We start from the raw sequence: 22,506 nt of genomic DNA, 5'->3' as shown, positions 1-22,506 counted from the left end.
GAAAGTGTCACATGTGGGCTGGTTCTGGAGATGTAAAGGATTAAACAGACACTCTAAACCACTGATCATGACAATTCACTTAGAAGGATGAGAGATCACGGTTAACTGACCATATGTCTCATGTTGACCTCTTCAACATTGTTTAGTTACAATGTTATGACGATGTGTGACTTAAGCAAATGCATTTTTTGTTCTTAAGTTTATTCCGCAAATTAAAATTACAAACTAATATTTATTTATTTTTCCACTTAATGGCTCTGACCCAAACACTTGTAAATGACAAACAACCATCCCCTCCATTCTCTGTGTACAGCGTGTAGTATGTAACACGGGAAGACCAGGCTTTTTCTTCTGCATGTAAAACCTCCATTATGATTTGTGAGAAAGCGAAGGTTAAAAACCCCTCTGATTCCATGCCTGACTTCATACTTTTATAGACATTCAAGTCATTTGCAAAATGTGATAACATGACATCTAGAGGTCAAGGGTAACACATGGGAGATACTTGTGAATGTGTAAATGAAAACATTAACTTGGGGTGCACTGTATAGGCTCCAGAAAAATGAAGTTGAAAAGGCCAGTTCGGCTCCACGTGCCCTAATGACGCTTTGATGGCTGTCTAGAAAGAAATCATAGAACATAGATGTTTGCTGGGGCATCATCTGGTTTCATCTTGCACGTGTCCAGAGTGTTTCAGCGATACTCTAGACTAAAAACAGCAATGTTAGATTCAGAACTGTCACAGATTATGCCAGCAATGGCAGACATGCACGGCTGATGCCTTCTGGCTGGCTGCGGGGTTTCAGTTTCACTCTGCTCATAGACCCCTGGAGCTCCAGCAAAGGTCAGCACCTTGTTAGGCCTATGCACAAACAGGGAATAGTGTTATTGTCACCACCTTAATAAACACTGAAGAAACGGACTCAAAAGCAATACAAATATGAAAGAAATATTAATACTATATATGACAGTGTTTTATGCTAATTTGACTGATTAAAAAATGTGATAATGACAGTGTGTTTATTCTCTAGTGTATTTCGTTCAATATTTGTTTTCAAAATTAAAATAGTTTGTTATCAAATGTGATCCTTACCTCCCTCTAGTGGTACTTTGATTTAACAACAACTACAAACTGGCCGCACATTTCACTTATGATGTTTAAGAATGAACTAAAAATGTTAATAATTGTACTTCCTGGTTGGACATGAGCAGCAGATGTGATGTAGAGGTAATTTCCCAGCTGTTAACTAGCAACCATACTGAAAATAGGGCCAAAACTAATACAATAATTTACACAATAGGGTTATACTTAACAACTTTATAAAATAATCTTACTTGATAGCATCTTTATTTTGTTACATGGTTGTTTGAACCAGAAAACTGTGTCCGTTTTGTGTCAATTGTCCCAACATTTTCAATGGAATTCTGTTTTAGAACTGAGCTTTACTTCCTGTATTTTTAGGCCGTATTTTTAACTGTTATTAATCACTTTTATTTTGAAATTTTACTTCACAAACTGCAACTTTACTGGTGAAAAGAAATGCAGACTGTACCTCACCACAGATTACAGGCACACTGTACCTCACCACAGATTACAGGCACACTGTACCTCACCACAGATTACAGGCACACTGGACCTCACCACAGATTACAGGCACACTGGACCTCACCACAGATTAGATACACACTGGACCTCACCACAGATTACAGACACACTGGACCTCACCACAGATTACAGGCACACTGGACCTCATCACAGATTACAGGCACACTGGACCTCATCACAGATTACAGGCACACTGGACCTCACCACAGATTACAGGCACACTGTACCTCATCACAGATTACAGGCACACTGTACCTCACCACAGATTACAGGCACACTGTACCTCACCACAGATTACAGGCACACTGTACCTCACCACAGATTACAGGCACACTGGACCTCACCACAGATTACAGGCACACTGGACCTCACCACAGATTACAGGCACACTGTACCTCACCACAGATTACAGGCACACTGTACCTCACCACAGATTACAGGCACACTGGACCTCATCACAGATTAGATACACACTGGACCTCACCACAGATTACAGACACACTGGACCTCACCACAGATTACAGGCACACTGTACCTCACCACAGATTACAGGCACACTGGACCTCACCACAGATTACAGACACACTAGACCTCACCACAGATTACAGGCACACTGGACCTCATCACAGATTAGATACACACTGGACCTCACCACAGATTACAGACACACTGGACCTCACCACAGATTACAGGCACACTGTACCTCACCACACATTAGATACACACTGGACCTCATCACAGATTACAGGCACACTGGACCTCACCACAGATTACAGACACACTGGACCTCACCACAGATTACAGGCACACTGGACCTCACCACAGATTAGACACACACTGTACCTCACCACAGATTACAGGCACACTGGACCTCACCACAGATTAGACACACACTGTACCTCACCACAGATTACAGGCACACTGGACCTCACCACAGATTACAGGCACACTGGACCTCACCACAGATTAGACACACACTGTACCTCACCACAGATTACAGGCACACTGGACCTCACCACAGATTACAGGCACACTGGACCTCACCACAGATTAGACACACACTGTACCTCACCACAGATTACAGGCACACTGGACCTCACCACAGATTACAGGCACACTGGACCTCACCACAGATTACAGGCACACTGTACCTCACCACAGATTACAGGCACACTGGACCTCACCACAGATTACAGGCACACTGGACCTCACCACAGATTACAGGCACACTGTACCTCACCACAGATTACAGGCACACTGGACCTCACCACAGATTAGACACACACTGTACCTCACCACAGATTACAGGCACACTGGACCTCACCACAGATTAGACACACACTGTACCTCACCACAGATTACAGGCACACTGGACCTCACCACAGATTAGACACACACTGTACCTCACCACAAATTATATATACATTGGACCTCACCACAGATTACATACACCCTGATTCTCATTACAGATTACAGACACACTATACCTCATTACATATTACAAGCACCCTGGGCCTCATCACTACAGGCACACTGGACCTCACAGTTCTGCCTTGTCAATGCTGGGGAGCTGCGCCGTATCAGCCTGTGTCAGTGCCAGGGCTCTCAGTGCTGCGTGTGGAAGTGACCCTGGCGGACGGGACAGGACAGCGCCAGAGCTGTGGACGCGCCTCGCTCTCATCCGCAGTCAGAGACAAGTAAACAACATGCGGGCTACTCGGGGATGGCTGGCAGCTGCGGTGGTGGTTTTCTTCATCCTTGTTGGCGCGGAATCCAAGAGAAACTTTAAATGCCCTTCAGGATGCTCGTGTTCCAAGGAGACGATCGTCTGTGTGGGCGCTTCACAGATCCCACGGACCATCCCCAGTGACATCAACTCACTGTAAGACGCCTGCGGGGTTTTGTCCATTTCCACGACTTATATCAGCTTCTTATGAGAAAGGCAGATGATAAACACTGTGTGCTACTGTTCGAGAGGACAATGTAGTTGGGAGCATCTCTCCGCAGTCAGACATCCGATACGCGTGCTGCTTTGTGCGTCCAAGTTTGACTTTGATTTATGTGTGTGTGTGTTCAGGAGCATAGTAAACGGGTCCATTACTGACATAACTGAGGCCATGTTTGCACTTATGCCTTCACTGCAGCTACTGTAAGTGCGGCATCCTACTGCTTTAACAAGCATGAAAAGTGATTAAAAAATGCAACATCATTTTTATACACAATTACTGGCCGTTAAACTGATCTGTTTTTTTTTTTTTTTCTGCAGACTTTTAAGTGGAAATTCTTTGACCGCAATCAGTGATGATGCTTTCTCTGGACTTCCACATCTTGAATATCTGTAAGGTTATTGTCTCCGTTAGAAAAGTAATAAATATGTGCTGATCTTAACCTGTTTTACACAGATTTATTGAAGGCAACACGATTGAAAGTATCGCCAAAAAGGCCTTTCGTGGTCTGCGAGACATTACTCATCTGTAAGTTCAATTCAGCAGTTTACCAAAATCCTTAATTCACTTAATGCAGAGTGATCCATTACATAATCAAGCACATGAAGTGAACAAAATGGTATCCACCCCTCTTATGGCTCTGTTTCAGATCGCTTGCCAACAACAAGATGAAGTCCTTGCCAAGAGACCTCTTTTTCGACTTGGAATCATTACTGGAACTGTGAGTAAGCAGTTGTGGCATCACTAATGTTCAAATGTGTCTCTATTTCCACAGTGCTTTCCAAAGCGAAGCTGACTCAGGCCGAGTAAAGTCATAGCCAGCACAAATTATTATAGGCCTTTGCGTTTCTCTTAAGTCCGACCTGGTGCTAAACGACAACTTGCTTTCCAGAAGGCGAAAACGACACAAAGAGTCAATATATGATTCTTTTTTTTATTTTCTGATTTCACACTTCTATTTTATTTATCAGGGACCTCAGGGGGAACGCTTTCCAATGCAACTGTGAGAATAAGTGGTTAATGGTGTGGCTGAAGAGCACAAATGCTACTGTGTCAGAGGTGATGTGTGCAGGTCCTGCTGATATCAAGGGCAAGCGCCTCAATAACCTCCCACTTGCCCCGGGACAGTGCATGTCCACAGGTAAAACTACAGTCTCACTCACAGCTACTCTACAGTGGTGAAAAGGGTGCTGACAATTTGTACTCAAGTAAGAAAACAAAACTGTTATATGGTTAAAAATTTACTCAATTATTTGTTATTTTTTCAAGCTATTTTAGAAGCATTTTAGATGATTTTTTAATACAAAGTTTAATTAATGAAACGGTTTAAAGCTGAATTAGGTTTTCATAATTCTCTGAGGTCTTGATAATCAGAGCAGGCAATGCAGTGTTGTCATGTGTGTGTGGGCATAGAAAGGAGCAGATACAGCTGTGTTTTGGGACAATTGGGATTTGTGCAATAACTCCTACTTTTTTAAATGTAACTAATCGCAATTGCATGGATGGAGTTACACTCAATTACAAGTACAACAACCTAAAAAGATTCATTAAATTACAGTAAGATGAGTATCTGTAATAGGCCTGCAAGGATTAATTGGAACGATCATGTCTAGTCGATTAATGAACTAGAGGTAATTGTATTTGATCGTCGTAATTCTAACTGGACTGTACATGCTCTGAAACACATGGCAACAGACCGCTTATAACAATAGCAGCAGTATTATAAAATCAAAATGTCAAATAGAATAATCCATTTCTAATTTTGATCAATAATCCACTTTATTTGTAAACTTTATTTTTTTGAAGCTATAAAAATCTCAACGTTCTTGTCAAAAATCAAAGAAATAATTGCTGACTATAGTCAACTCCTAATATAAGTGTTAGCAGCAGCACTAATCTGCAATGAGTTACTTTCCATCCCTGATACTGTACAATAGCTTACATTATCACCCCTAAATAGGAAAAAGGACATCAATAAACATCAGAAAGGCAAGTAAGAAATCAATAAACATCTTAATAATTGAGCAATAGATAAAAGCTGTTGAGGTTTGGGCACCATAGAACTACAGTTACAAACAATTTTACTTACTGATATAATGCATAATAATAATAATATAATATAATGTCTTAATACGGGTTCCTCATGTTCCTCACATATTTGCCCACTGGAGATCAAAATTTTAATCCCAAGGATCGCATAGACATAGAAACAATGCCCAGCAAAGAGATTGAGTGCCCTTCCATTTTGATGTCAAGCTGCACAGTTCACAAATGATTATTATTGCTTACGTTGTGTTTTTGTTCTGCCAACAGACTTTGTGCGTCATCAGTCCATCAACGTTCAGGCCATGTCCGCGGACATCTTTTCCTTTAAAGAGGACATCTACGTCGCCATGGCTTCACCCAACACCAACAGCTGCACAATCATGGAATGGGATCACATTGAGATGAAATTCAGAAGTTTTGACAACATTGCAGGTTTTGTTACCTGATTATATTATGCCTGTGGAGGAAATGTAAAGGCAGTTTGTTTGTAACCTGTGGCTCTCTTTCTTTCATTGTTAAAGGGAAATCTGTTGTCGGGTGCAAGTCTGTCCTCATCGACAACCACGTCCTTATCATTTTTACGCAGCTTTTTGGCGGTTCTCACATTTACAAATTTGATTCCCAACAAAACAAGTTCACAAAGTTTCAGACTATTGAGGTCTTCAACATCTCAAAGCCAAACGACATTGAGGTTTTCCAGTTGGACCAGCAGTGGTACTTTGTGATCGTGGACAGCTCCAAAGCCGGCCTGTCCACCGTATACAAATGGAACGACGAGCCTGATCGCAACGACACCGGCTTTTACACTTACCAGTTTCTCCACGAGTGGTTCAGAGACACCGATGCCGAGTATGTTCAGGTGGATGGCAAGTCCTATCTGATCCTAGCCAGTCGCTCACAGTCCCCCGTCATTTACCTGTGGAATAAAAGCACGCTGAAATTCATAGTCCACGGTGAGATCCCAAACGTGGATGATGCTGTGGCGGTTAAAGCCTTCAGGCTGGAGGACGACTTGTATCTCGCCATGACGTGCTACATCGGTGACTCCAAAGTTCTGAAATGGACCAGTAAACAGTTCACTGAAGTGCAGCCTCTTCCTTCGAGGGGCGCTATGGTCCTGCAGCCCTTCAGCTTCACAAACAGACACTATCTGGCGCTGGGCAGTGACTACTCGTTCACTCAGATATTTCTGTGGAATGCAGAGGCAAAATTGTTTAAGAATTTTAAGGATATTTATGTGCAGTCACCTCGATCCTTTATAGCAGTGAGCACTGATTGCAGAAATTTCATCTTTTCTCCCAGCTTCAAGGGTAAAACTATGGTGTTTGAGCATATAATAGTAGATCTGAGCTTATAAGGCTGGTGTAAGTAATAACGATCAGATAATGAATGGAACAGGTAAAAGTAAAATGATTCAATTTGAACGTACATGCTAATATCAAAAGGCCATAATGAATGCTTGTATGAAGGAAAGTAGAAAGCCTTGTCTAATGATATAGCTTCTTATGCAATACATGTGAAGTCTAAAAACTCTATAAGCAATATAACAGTTTGTGAGAAAATAATTTACTCCAGATCTCTATGCAAATAACCAGCAGGCCTATGTAGCTGAAATATATCTTTGAAACTATGCTGCTGCACTTGGTGATTGTACTAAATGTATAATTTTGAAATGTCTTAGTAAAATGTGTCAAATTAGCATATTAAACAACAGCTGTCTCTGACTATAATAACATCGATTGTTGCATCTTTTTGATTGATTTCTTGTATAAAAAACATCCATCCATCCATCCATCCATCCATTTTCTACCGCTTGTTCCCTTTCGGGGTCGCGGGTGACTGGAGCCTATCCCAGTGACTTCGGGCCTTAGGCGGGGTATAAAAAACATATCATTTGTAATTAAAAAAAAAATGTTTTATGACTCTTTTGCAAATGAGCAAAACAAACTGTGGAAATAAAGTACAATACAAGATTTCGTTTACAACTCTACCCGGAAATACGTCAAGACGCTACTTCCGTGACAGCAGACCAGCGGAAGTGGTGCAGGTTGCTCTGGAGACTGCACGGATCTGGAGTGGCTAAGCCGTCTGCTTTCGACGTTTATTCATTTCTCCGTCGGGACAAATGAGCCATGATTTGAGTCTTATTCCCTTGGACTTTATTTAGAGGAGACGTTTAAGGACATGGAGGTGTCTCCGCGGAGCGAGAGCGACTGGCAGGGGATGCTCAGCGAGGTGAGTCCAATAACACTGCGGAGATGAAGCACGTTCAACACTTTATCAAGACGCAGCTGGCCACACTTTTACACCTTACACCTACTTTTATAACATTTAGTTTAGTTGTCGCATCAATGACAACAATGTCTCTGTTGTAATACCTGTTACTGGAAACAAAACATCTGCAAATATTTGAAGAAGTGATTGTATTTGACAGTGAGTCTCAGTTGTTGGCTTTTGGCTAATTGTCTAATGCCAATTACAAGGGGAACTGCCAATACCTTTTAGCTTTAACCTTTAAACACACCCTTACATTTTTGTAACCTTGACTTCTTCACAGTTTGTCGTTTGCAAGAGAAAGCTGGAAAGCAAAAAGGAAGCTCTTCTGATCCTGTCCAAAGAGCTGGACAGCTGTCAGCAGGAAAGAGACCAGTACAAACTGATGGCCAACCAGCTCAGAGAGCGCCACCAAGGACTCAAGAAGAAGTACATAGAGCTCATAGTAAGTCCTAAATGTAGATTACATATTTAAAAATCTACATTTCTATTCTTACTTCATTTAATTGAATGTACTCCATAATCTTAAGGACGGAGATGCCTCTCTGCCTCCTGAGAAACGAAACCAAGTAAGTATTTAATTGTTCTTGACATTGTGTTAATTATACATTATTTAATTATTTTATTGATAAATTAGGTCAATTTAGCACAGTTACTGCGAGAGTCAAGAGAAAGAAGTCAACAACTTTCTGATGAAATGAAGGAGGTGAAACAGAGGCTTACAGAAGCTCAAGGCGACAATAAGGTGCAACATTTTATTCTGTTAATGGAGGATGAGTAACATAATCTAAATGAAAGCTCTACTTCTCACAGCTTCTGAGGATGACCATTACCAAACAAAGACTGGGGGACGATGAGGTTGGAACGCGACATTTTCCTGCACATGAACGAGAGGATCTAGTCAGACAGTTAGAGAAATCAAGAGAACAGGTGAGTTTTGTACAAAATACATACATTGTGCATTTGATCTGCCTCGTGAACTGTTTAGGTGACTTTTGAAGCGTGTTGCTGTGTGTTGCAGAATGAGCTGCTGGACCACAGTGTCAAGTCCCTGACGGATGAACTGCAGGACATACGAGCAGAGCGCGACGTGTTTCAACAAAAGGCTCATCGTCTCAATGTCGAGATGAACCACCTCCTTGGCAACGATGAGATTCGGATGCTGGACGTAGACGCGCTCTGCATGGAAAACAGGTTTGGAGGAAATGTCTACCACGGTTTGATAAGTCGGCTCTGAATCATGGTTGAATTTTACAGATATTTACATGAGAGACTGAATCAGCTACAAGAAGAAGTTACCATTTTAAAATCAAATCTGTCAAAGTATAAGGTAATTAAGAACGTACATTATATTACCATGAACCACTTTTATCGTGCATCATTTAATTTTGTGCAGATTTACGTGGCAAATGTCCCTTTCTTTGCAGACTGCTTTGGAGTGCCGGAAAAACTCTAAATTCAGTGGTAAACCCAACAGTAGTGCGCTCACAGGCGTGCTCTCTGCCAAACAAGGTCAGGCTCACTATTAAATCTAATTCAACTGTGTAAATAATGTATTATTCATGATTGCAATGTTCTGTTTCAGTGAAGGAGTTGTTGCTGTCTGAAGAAAATGGCTGTAGTTTGCCGGTCACTCCTCAGTCCATTTCCGATCTCAAATCTCTGGCCACAGCCCTGTTGGAGACCATCCACGAGAAGAACATGGTGATTCAGCACCAACGTCAAATCAACAAGTAAGACCCTTGTATCAACACTGAAGAATAGAAGCAGCAGCAGTTTTGTTTCATTACAGCACAGAATAAATACATTTTGTCATTTATTCTGACTGTTTTTATTAGGATTCTTGGGAATCGTGTTGCAGAATTGGAGAAAAAATTTAAGTCATTGGAGATGTCAGGATTATGGAGTCTGCCTGGTATTTATATGGATTTAACATTATTTCCTTAACCCTTAACTGTGTATACTTACTTTGTAGTTACTCAATTTCTTTATTCTTATGTTTTTCTTTGCTTCTTGTTTATTGGAGGCTTAACTTATGATGTTGCTCTGGGATATAATGGAAGTAGGTTCCTTTCATTATCTCTTTCTCCGAACTGCACTTTACTCCATCCTGAAATCAATCATCTTGTCTAGTCACTGTTAGTATGTATATTTATCTAATGTTTGAATATTTTAATACTTTTGTGTTTCACAGGAGGAAGAGACGGTATTATTCTAAATGAACAGGCGCCCGAGTCCCCTGAGTGCAACATTAGCAATTGTATGAGAACATGCTTTTGTAAATTATGGGAAAGAACACAAGCAAACATACACTTTAAAGTCTTTTTTTGTTGTCAGGTGAAAAGGAATCTAAACAAAACCAAGAAGAACCTAATTTTTTGCCGGCATCACAATCATCAGCGACAACGGAGGAGTCGGAGCTGAGCCTGTCGTCCTCGCCCCAGAGGGATCAACATGAAACCAGCCAGACACCTCAGACTGTGGACCAGAGTCATAGAAATTCAGAAGAAACTGCCCTTTATGAGGATACTGCAGCTATTGCTACCATTACACAAGACGATTTAAATCATACCCTGAATAATCTGGACTGTGAAACGGACAGAAACACTGAGCAGGCTGAACCTGTGCACTGTGCTCAAACTGGAGAGGGTCTTTCGTCTTTTGCCTCTGCTTCAAACACGGAAAAGGATGTTCAGTTATCTCATAAGACAGAAACGAATACAAGTGGAAGTGACACGTCTTCAAATGAGGAAGAAAACAGTTGAAGACACGCTTTAAAGGATAACACATATTAACTAATTTATGACCATGAAGATTGTTCAGAAAAGACAACAAAAAAACAGTAAAATGTGTTTAACCAGTGGAGACTAAAACAGATAAAGGTCAGTTGCAATTAATAGTTTATTGAATAGAAACACGTCGGTGCCTAGGCATCAGTGATGTACTGAAAATGCTACACAGTATGCAAGAAATGACTGATTATCCAATCAGAAACGGCTAAAATATATCAAAAAGAAGGAGAGGAGATCCACAAGATCCTGGTGGAATAAGATGGAATCTTTCCAGTTTTCCTGGACAAATTCAGGTTTTACATGGAAGATCCATATTGTAATGTATAACATTTTATTTCAATTACACTAACCCATGATCTAATCAAGAGAACGTGGGTTCTATTCCCGGACCAGACCAACATCACAGGATCTCTCTGGGTGGAGTCTGCATGTCCTCCCCGTGTTACCGTGGGTTCTCTCCGGGTTCTCCAGCTTCTCCCGCCGTCCAAACGCATGCGTCAGGTAAATTGGCAACTGTAAATTGAGTGACTATGTCTCAATGTGTCTGTCTCTGTTTTAACCCACCCTGCGACGAGCTGGCCCCTGTACAGGGTGTTCTCCAAAGTCACTGGGACAGGCTCCAGTCACGCGCGACCTCGAACAGGAATGCAGTAGAAGCTGACTGAATGAATGAAAATTACACTATTAATTTCCTTTGTTGCAAAGCCAAATTACTAAAACATAATTCTCTCAAATTTTGCACATTTGGCATGTACATTTGATCCAATTTATGTTTATTACAGTTTTAGGAAACAAAAGCTTACAATTGTTTTTCTTGCCTCTGTTGGTTGTACATAGTGTAGTAAAAGTAACAAGACGAACATTAAGAACAAAGTGCACTATTCTTTACCCAGTATTTCCAAAGAGAACAAAGAGATTTGAGGAGAGGAGATTTTTCATTATACCAAACCTGTGTTTGCCTGTAGCACAATGATGAAATTGAATAGATGTCTTGTCTCTGTTGTGCAACTGCACACATGTACACATTAAATTACTTCTGACTTCATTTTAAAATGGATTTGATTTCATTAATATTTAGCTTATTGTAAATTAGATTTTACCAATGCATATTTTTTAATTCACCCTTGACCTTTTGATGGTCTTAGGTTTATTGGTGTGCTTGGTCCACAGTTCTGCAGAGGTTATCCCAATCACGCAGCAACCGATCCTGGGGCCAGCGTTCCCATTCTGCAGACTTGAAGCATCTCCCCCCTGCCCCAGATCGTCTTGTTGCTGGTGGACAACCACTGCTCTGCCGATGACAGAGTGTCCTCCAAACAGGGTAGCCTCAGATTCAAGCATAGCGTTGATGCGGCCATCCTGGGTCATAAAGTTGCCAAAATCTCCTGGGTGCTGAGGGTGGTTCACGTTGTTGGGGTTGTAGTGGCCCCTAGTGGAGGCACAGCTAGAACTCAGGTCTCCAAACTGATGAATGTGCACCGCTTTGGCCTCGGCAGAATCTCTGTCAAAGCCGTGGAGCTGAATGCTCACCGACAGCTTGCCCTGAGGGGAATCTTGTTTAAACAGGACCGTGCCGTACACCTTTGGGCCAGCGCTGGTCGGCTGATTGGGTTTAATCTTACATGCTGCATACAGGGTCCCGTTATACTCAGACGCCTCTGGAGGGTGCACAACTGCATTGTGAGCCGAGATGCAGTGTTGATGATCCAGCAGAGTGAGCTGGATTATCACCAAAGAGAAAAACCTTTAAGAGGCGAACAAACAATTGGTAAAAGTCAATATTTACTTTATCCAAAAGGCACTCCTTGTTCACAGCACAGCAGGTTGCACGAAGCTCCTTATTATTCATTCGCTTATTTAGCACTTGTTCAGGAAAGTACATTGCATGGAAACAAGTAAGAAAAACTAGAAATATATACACCGTAATATACTATTTATGGGTGTGATTAAACGCCACTATTTCACAATACAAAAAACATTCCATTCTAGTTCAATACGACAATACTTCTTCAAAACAATAGATTTCTATACTGCAGAGGTTGTTAAAAGTACACTATTGCAATGCGTTGTAAAAAACTAAACCAATCATTATATACTGTATAACGTTTACTAAATTGGTTTCATAGTAGAACATCTTATTTATGTGAGAAAGTGTTATTTAAAAGAGGCTTTATCACAACAAAGTTTGCAAGATGTAACATTTTTACTTTAAGAGGCTTAAATTATTACTGTTTTTCCCTCTGAATTAAGTATGTATAGATTTGGGTTCAATAAGGTGAAACGCTCTTACCAGAACACATGCATCTTGTCCTGAATGTCTCCTCTCCTGTAAATGCAGTGATTGTGTCTTCAGCCTCAAATGTTCAAGACGACACAGTTTCATAAAAGCCTGATGCAGGGGGCGTGGCTTAGGAATGGAAAAACCTCCTGTTTCCCTTTGGGGTTTCAGACATGTTACATAAGAAGCCATGAAGATGGAAAGTCAAAACCAAACTATAACATTCTCCATGGCCCTAGATCAGTTTTGTGCCACTCTTTGGGAATGCTCCAGGCAAAGTAGCATCTCCATGGAAACAAGCAAGTGGTAGATCTTCCACTAGAAAAGTCAGGTCTGTGGAGAAAACACAGGTCTGTACTATAAAATACATGTAACGAATGAATGTGTTTATTTACCATCAATCTGAACAAACTAGTCTTTATTTATGTTTATTTTTTTGCAAAGTTATGAATCAATGAAATAAACAGACATATATAGCCTCTATAACATTTACATAATATGTATTATCCACAAAAAAGAAAGTCAGAAAGGTCTAAACAGTGTTGTATAAACAGTGTTATGAACAGTGTAAATAAAGGTTTCTTTCCTCTGGTTGAAATAGATCCTTTCGTCCATAGTTTGGTCTGCTCACTCTCTACCAAAATAATCATTTGCATCTCACATGTTTGGTTTACAGTTATTCTCAGTGACTTCTCTAAGCTTACTCATCTCCGTGTCCTGCGCAAAACCCTCCGGGCCCTTGCTGGCTCCATGGGCAGAGCTTGTAAGGTGCTGATAGCCGTCTTGGCCCAGAATTCAATCTCTTTGAAAACACGGTACACCCATAACTTCAGTTCAAACAGAACAGAAGGAAACTCCAGCTGAGAAAATACAAAGAGCATGCTTTCATTTAGCTTTTTTAAATAAATGAAACCAACTCAGACACACAAGACCTTAAGTATTTCCATTCAACTTTGATCATTCTGTTAATGCTCTTGTTCAATAAACTAATTCCACAATGTCTTAATTGCTATATCATCTTTTTAACAAAGAATTAAAACTGTGAAATCAAATTTGGTCATGTTTCCAACCAATCTGGCGTTCAGGCCACACACCGTATTTGATTGAATTGTGTCTTACCACTGGTCCCACGCTGGAGGTGATCAACCTGGAGTCATGTTGTGATTCAAGCAGCTTTCCAGTTATGTCCGTCAGAAAGAAGAGTCTCTCTTGCACCACTTTCCTTTGTCTCTCGTAGTCCCCCATCTCTCCACTGCCCAGCTCCTCCTCCTCTTTTGAGATGACCTTGTCCATTAGACCTCGGCATTGGACAAGTGCAGAGTTTAGACACCATCGTTTGTCCTGGTTGTCCAACAGTGCCAACAATGGCGGAACAGACACCAGTCGACTATCAGCGACTGTCAAACTAGAGGGAAAACCTTCCCTCTTCCTCTGGAAAAGAAATGAAATTGGGGAAAGCTGAGAAGGAAATAAAAAAATTGAATGTGTTTGTTCAAGCTGATTATGTCCAGTTTTGTGCACATAAATTCGTGGCATTGATTGGGCAAGGCAAGGTTCAATACAGGAGCCAGCAGAAGAGGATTTAAACATGTAACAGCTGTATATTTTCAGAGAAATGTGAAAGAAGTTATATATATATACTGTGAACATGGTGTTATTCATTTCTAGACATTATTTATGGCATGATGCTCTCACTCTTTTGCACTAGATCATGAGCTGGCTGATCAGCATGTAACTGTGGCTGCTGAGATCCCAGAAGCCTGTGCGCTGTCGGTGGAACTTAGAACCAGTGCGACGGATTGTCCGAATGTGGCCTGCAGCAGAGCGGTCATGAGACGTCCAGCCAAGAGTTTAATAAGATTTACAACACAGCCTTGAGATATACTCCTCATCTCTGGTGATTTATTTCCTGTGTTTTGAGTGACTCTTTTCCCACCCAAAGAATAGGGGACGCAGAGATTAAATCATGAATGTCTGTGACTGGTTATAACATGTTGGTAACTGTCATCATTCAACTTGTGCTGTAATTAATGCAGAAGCTTAAGAGGTGGAAAAACTGTCAATCAAACAAGCAACATTTAATCAGTACCATACATGAAGTAAAGGGGGGAAAAGTTCATTCTAACATTTCGACACAACTTTTAATGCCTTAGAAGTGAACAGGAAGGGTACAAATAGGCTTCAAGCAGTAACGCCACATGAAATACACATGATTGGAAATTAAGCCTTAGGCAGTGGCAACGCAGTTCCAAATAAAACCGCCCACCTTAATAATTCCTTGCATACACTCCCTTGGCTTCCCATTCTATTCCACATAAAACCTGTCTCTACATTCTTTTAAAATGCCACACGCCCACTCTTATCTTACAGTTGCACACATCCTAAACTACTCTCTCACTTGCTGTTTCCAGTCTATAGCTTTTGGTAAATGATAACTATTCAAACAGGAATACAAAAGCGTGTTCATAGCAGGTTGATGAGTGGAAAATAATGCAATACTCACATAAAGTTCCAGCAAGATGGAGCAATCATTATGTAGTTGCCCAGCTATGGAAAGAGCCCTGTCCAATGAAGTCATTCTTCTGGTCCGTCTAGGAGCCATTTGGACCTCTGATTGAGAGATATACAAATAGGACAGCTTCCTAGTTTATAGATGAGTGAAAGTCTATTCAAACAACAGGATTCCCTTCTGTCCCTGCTCCACTGCACTGAGACTCTGTGTGCTGGTTTCCTGGTGTGTTTAATTGACGTCTACTTCCAGATTGGCCCAATGCTGCTGTGCTTACAAGTTACTTGCGTTACGGTTTTGGCCAACTCTCCGCCCTTTTCCTCTGGGAACCTGATGCCAGGCCAGTGGAATTCAACAGGACCAGCGGGTCAAAAGAGGAGCTCATCAACATGCATGAGAAGCTTATCAGATTTACTGAAAGTAGAGCTACATTTAGACTGAAGACCGTCACTGTTTGAATACTAATGAAATGTTTTAAAAAGGGAGAAAGTTATATGAATAAATAAATATAATAATTTTGTGTTTGTTCAGCAATGTTGTTACTGTCTATGGTACTATAGTAGCCTACACATATATTTACTATTACATTAAAGACCGTGTATGCAACCTTTTTTTTTAACATATGGCTTATAAAGCTTGAATAGAAAAAAGTTCTTGTTTACCGGCCAGAATGGGAGTGCGCGCGGCCGAAACTGCTAGGCTATTTGACTCTTGCCATATTTTCACTTTACATTAATCGGAAGTTAATAGGATGGTGAACCAATGTTGTTTGGAAGGTTGTATTCAGAAATGTGTTTTCTTCATTTAGACCTACGCAACTATAATGATTGCACTACCACGCCACGCCTCTAGATTTCAGTGCAGGCGGTGGTGGCGTAAACAGAAAATACCGTAAACAGAGCTTACGGACGCAGAAGTAGAGAGGATCAAGAAGAGGTTGTTTTGATACTTAAATATCTATACACCTGGGACGGTTAGTTTTATGGGTAGATGTGTTTTATAGTTTTGCTGTCAAAGCAATTTGTTGTTTTAAAACGACCAACAGACCTTTCATTTAAACGTCATGAACGCTCTCGTGGGCTACGGAGTGTCCTCGGACTCGGACAGCGACGCTTCCGATGAAACACACAGTAAAAGGTCTATTTTTGTCTCTGCAAGTACAATAGTAGTTATCGATTGCTGTAATGTTTACATGTTATTCTCTTTGAAAAAGGTCTAGTCAGGAGGTGTGTCGCGATGAACCCGTAAAGAGCCGAAACTTCCTTCTGGAGGCGGATTCAGGGTCTGCGTCCAGCGGCTCCGAAGAAGCCGAAGAGGAGAGACCCTCTGCACCCCGGGGTCTGCCGAGCCCCACACTGAATAAACTGCCACCACCCTCTCTGCAGACCTGCTCCGACACCAGTGTGTTCACAAACCCCTTCAAGGTTCAGGCTGACCAGAAACTGAGTGCTCTGCAAAAGCACGTGCCCCTGACCGAACAGGCCCGACCCTCGCATATCGGGGGGCGGCGGGTCTGTGTGTCCTACAGGAAGGATGGAAGATGCAGATTTGGCATTAAATGCAAGTATGCTCATGACAGTGATCTCCAAACTCAACCCTCTGACTGTCCTCTTCAAACCGGTCGAGAGCCCCGCGCTGGGGCCCGCGGGGCTCGGGGATTTCTGCCCGACACGGAGAAGTCAGAGGGGCAGAAAGGGACCAAGAGGAGGGTTGGATTAAGTAACACGTTAATTCCTCCCAAACGAGCAATGAAACAGTATGCTATGCAAAGGGAGAAAGAGGGAGGCCATATCTGATGACGTGTTGATAAGACATTTATTTACAACACACAAAACTGTTCTGTGTCCTTTCTGTCACGCTGTTACAGAGGTGCAGATCTACTATCGACTTAACTTAGATTTCTACTTTACATTTATTAAACCGCAAACCTGCACAGCTTCTAAGAGTTTCTATGGTTCACAACTGTATAGGCAATACAACACCAGTTTTAACATTGTATCATAAAGATTAACATGTTTATGTTATACACGTATGTTTTGCTATGTTAATGTAACTTAATTTATTAAAGTTTGTATGTGTACAAAGAGATATTTTTTTAAGAAAAAGAAAAAAATGACTAGTGCTTCCCATTAATAGAGACTATGGTGGCCCCCCATAGTCTAAAACATACTGAAGAATAATTGGCAATACAAACGATACTTTATGGTTGTTAATACTATAAACATTAAGAGGTAACTACATTTATTCTTTAATCACGGCTTTTTATCAGCAGAGGCATTAAGTGATTTATACCACAAACTATTAAAATGGTTCATCATATAGATCGCCTCTGCCACCATGGTCTCTAATCTTGTGGGAAACACAGGGGTCACAGTTTGACTAGAAAGAACAGGGTGACTATTGTATTAAAATATTTCTAGGACATATACACACCACTTGTGTTCAAATGACTTATGTACATTTCCCTGATTCAGAAAATCTAAAAAGCAACCTAAAGTAGAATAAGAGTTCTATATATTGGGTGGTCCTACACTTAGCTTAGACGGTTAAATACAGTGTTTAGGCCATTATTATTAGTATAATTAGTTTCTATTTTCTGTTTGTGTGCACCATCCTTGTTTCATGTCAGAGCTTGCTTCTTGGTGTTCCCACACTACATTGTCCTCACTGGCCTCTGTCTGCTGGAGGCAGCTGCTGTTTGCTGTGGTGGAAGACATCACTGGATTGTCAGGAACAAAGCTTTCTCCATTAGAGGCAGGGGCCTGTGACTGGGGGGAAGACACAAGGGCCGAGCTGGTGGTCTGCAGGTGAAGCTGGCTCACAGGCTGGAAGGTCATTTGGAGGATGTGGGGCTGACCTGTGCTCTGCTGCTGAGAGGAGTACCCCTGCAGAGGCTGCAGTTGGGGCTGCTGCTGTGTCACCACTACATTGGGGGAAGGGGCCAGATGCTGGGGCTGTGGAGGGCCATGCACAAACTGCACAGGCATCTGGAGCTGGAGGTGAGTCTGGTCAGCAGGCGAAGGGGGATCAATGGGGGACAGTGCAATAGTTACAGGCACCTGCATGGCATGTAGGCTCTGGTCCTGACCCAGGACAACCACCTGATGACCCACTTGTTGAGTCATATGCTCCATCTGAGTCACAGCTGGAGCCTCCTGACTATCAGACCCTATTTGGACCACATCCAAGCTGCCTAGCTCTGTTGGCACAGGGATTCCTTGTAGCTCCAGCAAAGAAGCTGGGGTTGTGATAAGTGCACCAGCATTAGCTGCAAGTGCCTCCGCTATTAAAACTTCTGGATGACTTTTAGCCTTGTGGGCCACAACACAGTCCTTCTTCTCAAACTTTTTGCCACAAATAGAGCAGGAAAACTGGTAAGTAGCATCAGCATCATGCTTTTTCATGTGCCAGTTCAGTGAAGCTTTTTGTCGGCAAGTGAAGCCACAGATCTCACACCTAGAAATGAAAGTTGTCTATTGTAATTAATTAAATAATAAGTCATACTGGACTAACAAACAAAATCTGTACACAAGACGTACTGTAGAGGTTTCTCTCCTGTGTGGATCATGCGATGCACTGCGAGGTTGTGGGAGCTCTTAAATGCACGAGCGCAGTACTCACAGATGTAGTCCCTTTGATCTACAAAAACAGCAGCAATGCTGGGTTGTATTTACATTTTCAACAAATGTCTTGAGTATGTTACATACCAGTGTGATGCTTAGCATGACGCAGCAGCTGCTTTTGCAGTCTGAACAACCTTCCACATGATGGGTGTGGACATACGTATTTCTTCTTTAACAAATGCTGGTATTTAATATGGTGCTTGATGGATAGAAAACAGGTATGTTTTAGTATTTTACAAATAACACTGAAACAATCATCATATGGAACAGTGGGACAAACCTGTAAGTAACGTGGATGTGCCAAGACAGTGCCACAGCCCTCCATCTCACAACGTACATACTGAACTGGAGGCTTTTTTCTAAAGGGTATCATCACACAAATATGTTGTCATCATAAACTCTAATGACACCACATTTTAAGTGCACAATTTTACCTTCGCTTTGGCAACCGTGGAGTTTTATCATCTTTTTTCCGTCTTCCTCTCCTAACACAGGAATGAAGGCAGTAAATAATAGACAGACATTCTATTTGTTTTGGACATTATGGATGCATGCTCACTTCCTGGGTCCCCCTGCCTCCTCAACATGTTTTTCTTCAACTTTGACTTCTTCCTCTGCACTTTCCAAAGTGTCTGTTCCTTCCTTTTTTATTTCTTTTTCCGCTTTGGGGCATCTATCAGTTTCTTTTTCTCGCTTTTCTCTTTGTCTTGGAGGAAGCCTGCGCTTCGGTTTAGGGCCTTCCCTGAAAAAATTGTGCATTTAACAATTTAAAAAATGTAAATGACTGATTGAAATGTATGTATATATTTGATTATGTTATACATTTGATTAATCTAGTAAGCTCTCACTTTTCTCCTTTGGGATCATAGCTCTGGTCATTTAGGTCATCTCTGAAGGGAACATCTTCATCGCTACTGTTGGCTTCTTCATCTTCTGCGCTACGGAATAATGAACCAAATAATTGATTATAGCAGCCGTTTCCAAAGCCTGCAGTGCTGACAGAGGCTCCTCAAGGGGGTCCCAGACCCCACTTTGGGACTCACTGGATTATATCATCATTACAACCATATTTTGTGAAGATACTTTCGTTACCTGGCATTTGTCAAATCCTGAAACTGTGGCTCTCTGTCTGATGAATATTCACTGACGTCATCACCTTCCTCTTCTTTCTTCTTACTGAAAATTATACAGTACAGTTAACATGCAGGAAAAGCATTACTAACAGTTATTCAATAAGATCATTTGAAACAAAGCATTTACTTAGTGTCACAGTAAATAACATGAATAATAGAAATAGTCAAAAACAATACTTACATTTCAAATGTATTATTCATTTCTTCTTCCACTGTGAAGAAAATTGAAACAAGTGAAGGATCAATTACGCCTGCGTGTTTCTTGTCTAGGACCTTTCCTATTATGACTTAATTAGCAAATAGCGGATATCTGAGGCCCTTTGCTGTAGAGGACAGAGTTGGCTCACCAGCAGGATTTTCAGCTGAGGGCTCAGTCTTGCACACTGGTCTGGCAGGTCCACGAGCCCGGCCAGATGTCGATTTGGGACGGGCTTGAGTTGAAGGTTTCCTAGAAGGAACTGCTATGAGAAGAAAAGAGAATAGTCACCATCTTGTACAATGTATTACAGTATTTTGAGTATCTGTTATTACCTCCTGCATCTGCAACACTTTTCTGATCCTGTGACCTGCAGGATTAAAAAGGTAGGAGAGAATATTGACCAAACTGAACTAAAGCCTACATCACAGGTAGGCTACTGCAGACAGGGGAGTCCCTCCTCCCATTTTATGGATTAAAAAGGACACTTTTTCTGTCAGGACGAAACGTCTGCACTTGACAACACGTTTCACCGTACTTTGGATTCTCCATTAGATGTTTTATTAACACTTACTCTGTGGTCTGTGGCAGGTCTCCAGTGAGCCCGACGTCTGGTGGACTCAAACATTCAGACAGCTTCTTTCGCTTGCCATTTGAAACTTTGCGCCTCTTGAGCGCCGCAGCATCCGTGTCCAACTCTTCGTCGTTTTCATCCTCACTTTTCGCCTCCTTCAGCCACGCGGGTACAGTCCTCGTAGACCGGTCACGCAACACCCGTCCCCCGGAGCTTTTCGGGCTCAAAGACACCCCGTTTATGTCTGCGGAGGGTTTGGAGACAGCGGCTTTCGGGCGCGCCACTCCACGCTGTCGAAGCCCCCTGCGCGGCGTCGAGCTCTTACCGAGGTCCGGGGTCTGCTCTGTGGCCTTGTCCTCCGTCGAGACTTCTCCCGTGTTTACATCCTCTGCTCGCTCACTGACTGCTTCCATCACAGTGGAGACAATTCAGCTCATTAGACAAATCCCAAAAGTCCGGCAGGTTTACTTGCACTTTGACAAGTCGTCGGTGTTGGTTTTAAGAGCGTTTTGATCGCAAGAGGCCTTTATCCAACTGTGGCTCATTTTCTACGAATGCCGACAAATCATGGCAATTATAAAGACCAGATCGTTAATTTAACAAATGAAAACTTTACTTAATAATCTATTCCGTTATAAACCAATGCAGTTTTAAAGAAGCAGACCCTATTTTTGCGTTCTTAAAGCTATAGTAAACCTACTTATTCGTCCAGGCCTTTAGCGCAGCCATTTTGTGCGCTTTGTTACGTCTCCTTTAAACCAAATATAAACTGAGGTTACGTTCAGCGTGTGTTTGTAGATCTACATATGAGGTGGATACAGCTGCTGGGCTTTGGAGAGATGCTAGCATGCTAACACGTGTGTATATATATCTGCAGTGGACGTACGCTCACTCGTGGGTTTTAGGGCATTATGGGAATTGTAGTCATATTTATTAACGCCGTAAAAAGAAAACTGACAAGTGAGTGACGTGATATTATATTACAATTATTAAAATTATTGTATTTTATTGAAGAAGATGATTATTTGATCGTTTATTCAAAATGAAAACATTTTGTGGATTTACAAAAAAAAAAAAAAACTACACTATACATTGTAATAAAAACACACACATTTGAATAGTATGTGAAACAGATAATTTCATGGCTCAAAACAAAAACGAATAGAAACCGATAAAAAGTATATATTTTTGCCCAGCCTTTTACATTGTAATGCATTTCACATATATATCCACCAGGTGTCGACATTGTCTTAACATTTATTTCCACCTAAAACAAGATGATCATATTTTATTAATATAATATTTGATAATGTTTTGTGTTTAGAGCCATACGGTTTGGGCAGGGTGGAGAGGGTTAAGGCTGTTTTAATGTGTTTAGCTAATGCCTCTTACTTTATTTTATGGGAACACGTCTTTTAAAACCCGGTAGGCTTATGTGGTGTAATAATGTCATAAACATTGTCAATCTGTCTGTGTCTAAAGACACAATGTTCATATTAAATATTCATTTGATTGCTAGCTATTATAGT

General features: G+C 41.4%; 5 protein-coding genes across 7 annotated transcripts; 3 read left to right on the top strand and 2 right to left on the bottom strand.

The window, feature by feature from the left end:
* Window positions 1–3,150: 3,150 nt before the first annotated feature.
* LOC140377858 (leucine-rich repeat LGI family member 2-like) lies at window positions 3,151–7,331 on the top strand. The gene is made up of 8 exons (XM_072463465.1): window positions 3,151–3,488; window positions 3,684–3,755; window positions 3,873–3,944; window positions 4,009–4,080; window positions 4,202–4,273; window positions 4,524–4,693; window positions 5,866–6,030; window positions 6,120–7,331. The coding sequence occupies exons 1-8, from the start codon at window positions 3,166–3,168 to the stop codon at window positions 6,953–6,955; spliced, it is 1,782 nt and encodes a 593-aa protein (XP_072319566.1). The 5' UTR covers window positions 3,151–3,165; the 3' UTR covers window positions 6,956–7,331.
* A 288-nt stretch (window positions 7,332–7,619) lies between these two features.
* ccdc149b (coiled-coil domain containing 149b) lies at window positions 7,620–11,694 on the top strand. 2 transcript variants are annotated; one of them, XM_072462634.1, is made up of 13 exons: window positions 7,620–7,833; window positions 8,156–8,317; window positions 8,403–8,441; window positions 8,510–8,617; window positions 8,686–8,802; window positions 8,894–9,066; window positions 9,130–9,202; window positions 9,300–9,384; window positions 9,458–9,605; window positions 9,711–9,787; window positions 9,899–9,934; window positions 10,067–10,132; window positions 10,210–11,694. In XM_072462634.1, the coding sequence occupies exons 1-13, from the start codon at window positions 7,783–7,785 to the stop codon at window positions 10,635–10,637; spliced, it is 1,563 nt and encodes a 520-aa protein (XP_072318735.1). In that variant the 5' UTR covers window positions 7,620–7,782; the 3' UTR covers window positions 10,638–11,694. The 2 variants fall into 2 exon arrangements, with proteins under 2 accessions (XP_072318735.1, XP_072318736.1); XM_072462635.1 differs by lacking the exon at window positions 9,899–9,934.
* Window positions 10,646–13,079, bottom strand: LOC140377287 (extracellular superoxide dismutase [Cu-Zn]-like). Its single transcript, XM_072462636.1, has 2 exons — window positions 12,955–13,079; window positions 10,646–12,408 (listed from the first exon to the last, which is right to left on the bottom strand). The coding sequence occupies exons 1-2, from the start codon at window positions 12,966–12,968 to the stop codon at window positions 11,778–11,780; spliced, it is 645 nt and encodes a 214-aa protein (XP_072318737.1). The 5' UTR covers window positions 12,969–13,079; the 3' UTR covers window positions 10,646–11,777.
* A 3,242-nt stretch (window positions 13,080–16,321) lies between these two features.
* On the top strand, window positions 16,322–17,529 carry LOC140377026 (uncharacterized). Of its 2 annotated transcripts, none has more exons than XM_072462277.1 (2): window positions 16,322–16,588; window positions 16,671–17,529. In XM_072462277.1, exons 1-2 carry the CDS (start codon window positions 16,515–16,517, stop codon window positions 17,245–17,247), a joined length of 651 nt encoding a protein of 216 aa, XP_072318378.1. In that variant the 5' UTR covers window positions 16,322–16,514; the 3' UTR covers window positions 17,248–17,529. The 2 variants fall into 2 exon arrangements, with proteins under 2 accessions (XP_072318378.1, XP_072318377.1); XM_072462276.1 differs by having other exon boundaries at window positions 16,325–16,588; window positions 16,665–17,526.
* A 181-nt stretch (window positions 17,530–17,710) lies between these two features.
* On the bottom strand, window positions 17,711–21,810 carry zfp91 (ZFP91 zinc finger protein, atypical E3 ubiquitin ligase). Its single transcript, XM_072462275.1, has 12 exons — window positions 20,978–21,810; window positions 20,739–20,773; window positions 20,555–20,668; window positions 20,389–20,419; window positions 20,167–20,250; window positions 19,923–20,012; window positions 19,634–19,816; window positions 19,509–19,559; window positions 19,355–19,433; window positions 19,159–19,273; window positions 18,991–19,090; window positions 17,711–18,907 (listed from the first exon to the last, which is right to left on the bottom strand). Exons 1-12 carry the CDS (start codon window positions 21,388–21,390, stop codon window positions 18,034–18,036), a joined length of 2,169 nt encoding a protein of 722 aa, XP_072318376.1. The 5' UTR covers window positions 21,391–21,810; the 3' UTR covers window positions 17,711–18,033.
* Window positions 21,811–22,506: the final 696 nt, after the last annotated feature.

Source organism: Eucyclogobius newberryi, unplaced genomic scaffold (genome assembly GCF_026437365.1).
Source record: "Eucyclogobius newberryi isolate DKJ021-1_F unplaced genomic scaffold, fEucNew1.0.hap1 SCAF_4, whole genome shotgun sequence".
NCBI lineage: Eukaryota > Metazoa > Chordata > Actinopteri > Gobiiformes > Gobiidae > Eucyclogobius > Eucyclogobius newberryi.
This window is presented reverse-complemented; position numbering and strand designations above follow the sequence as displayed.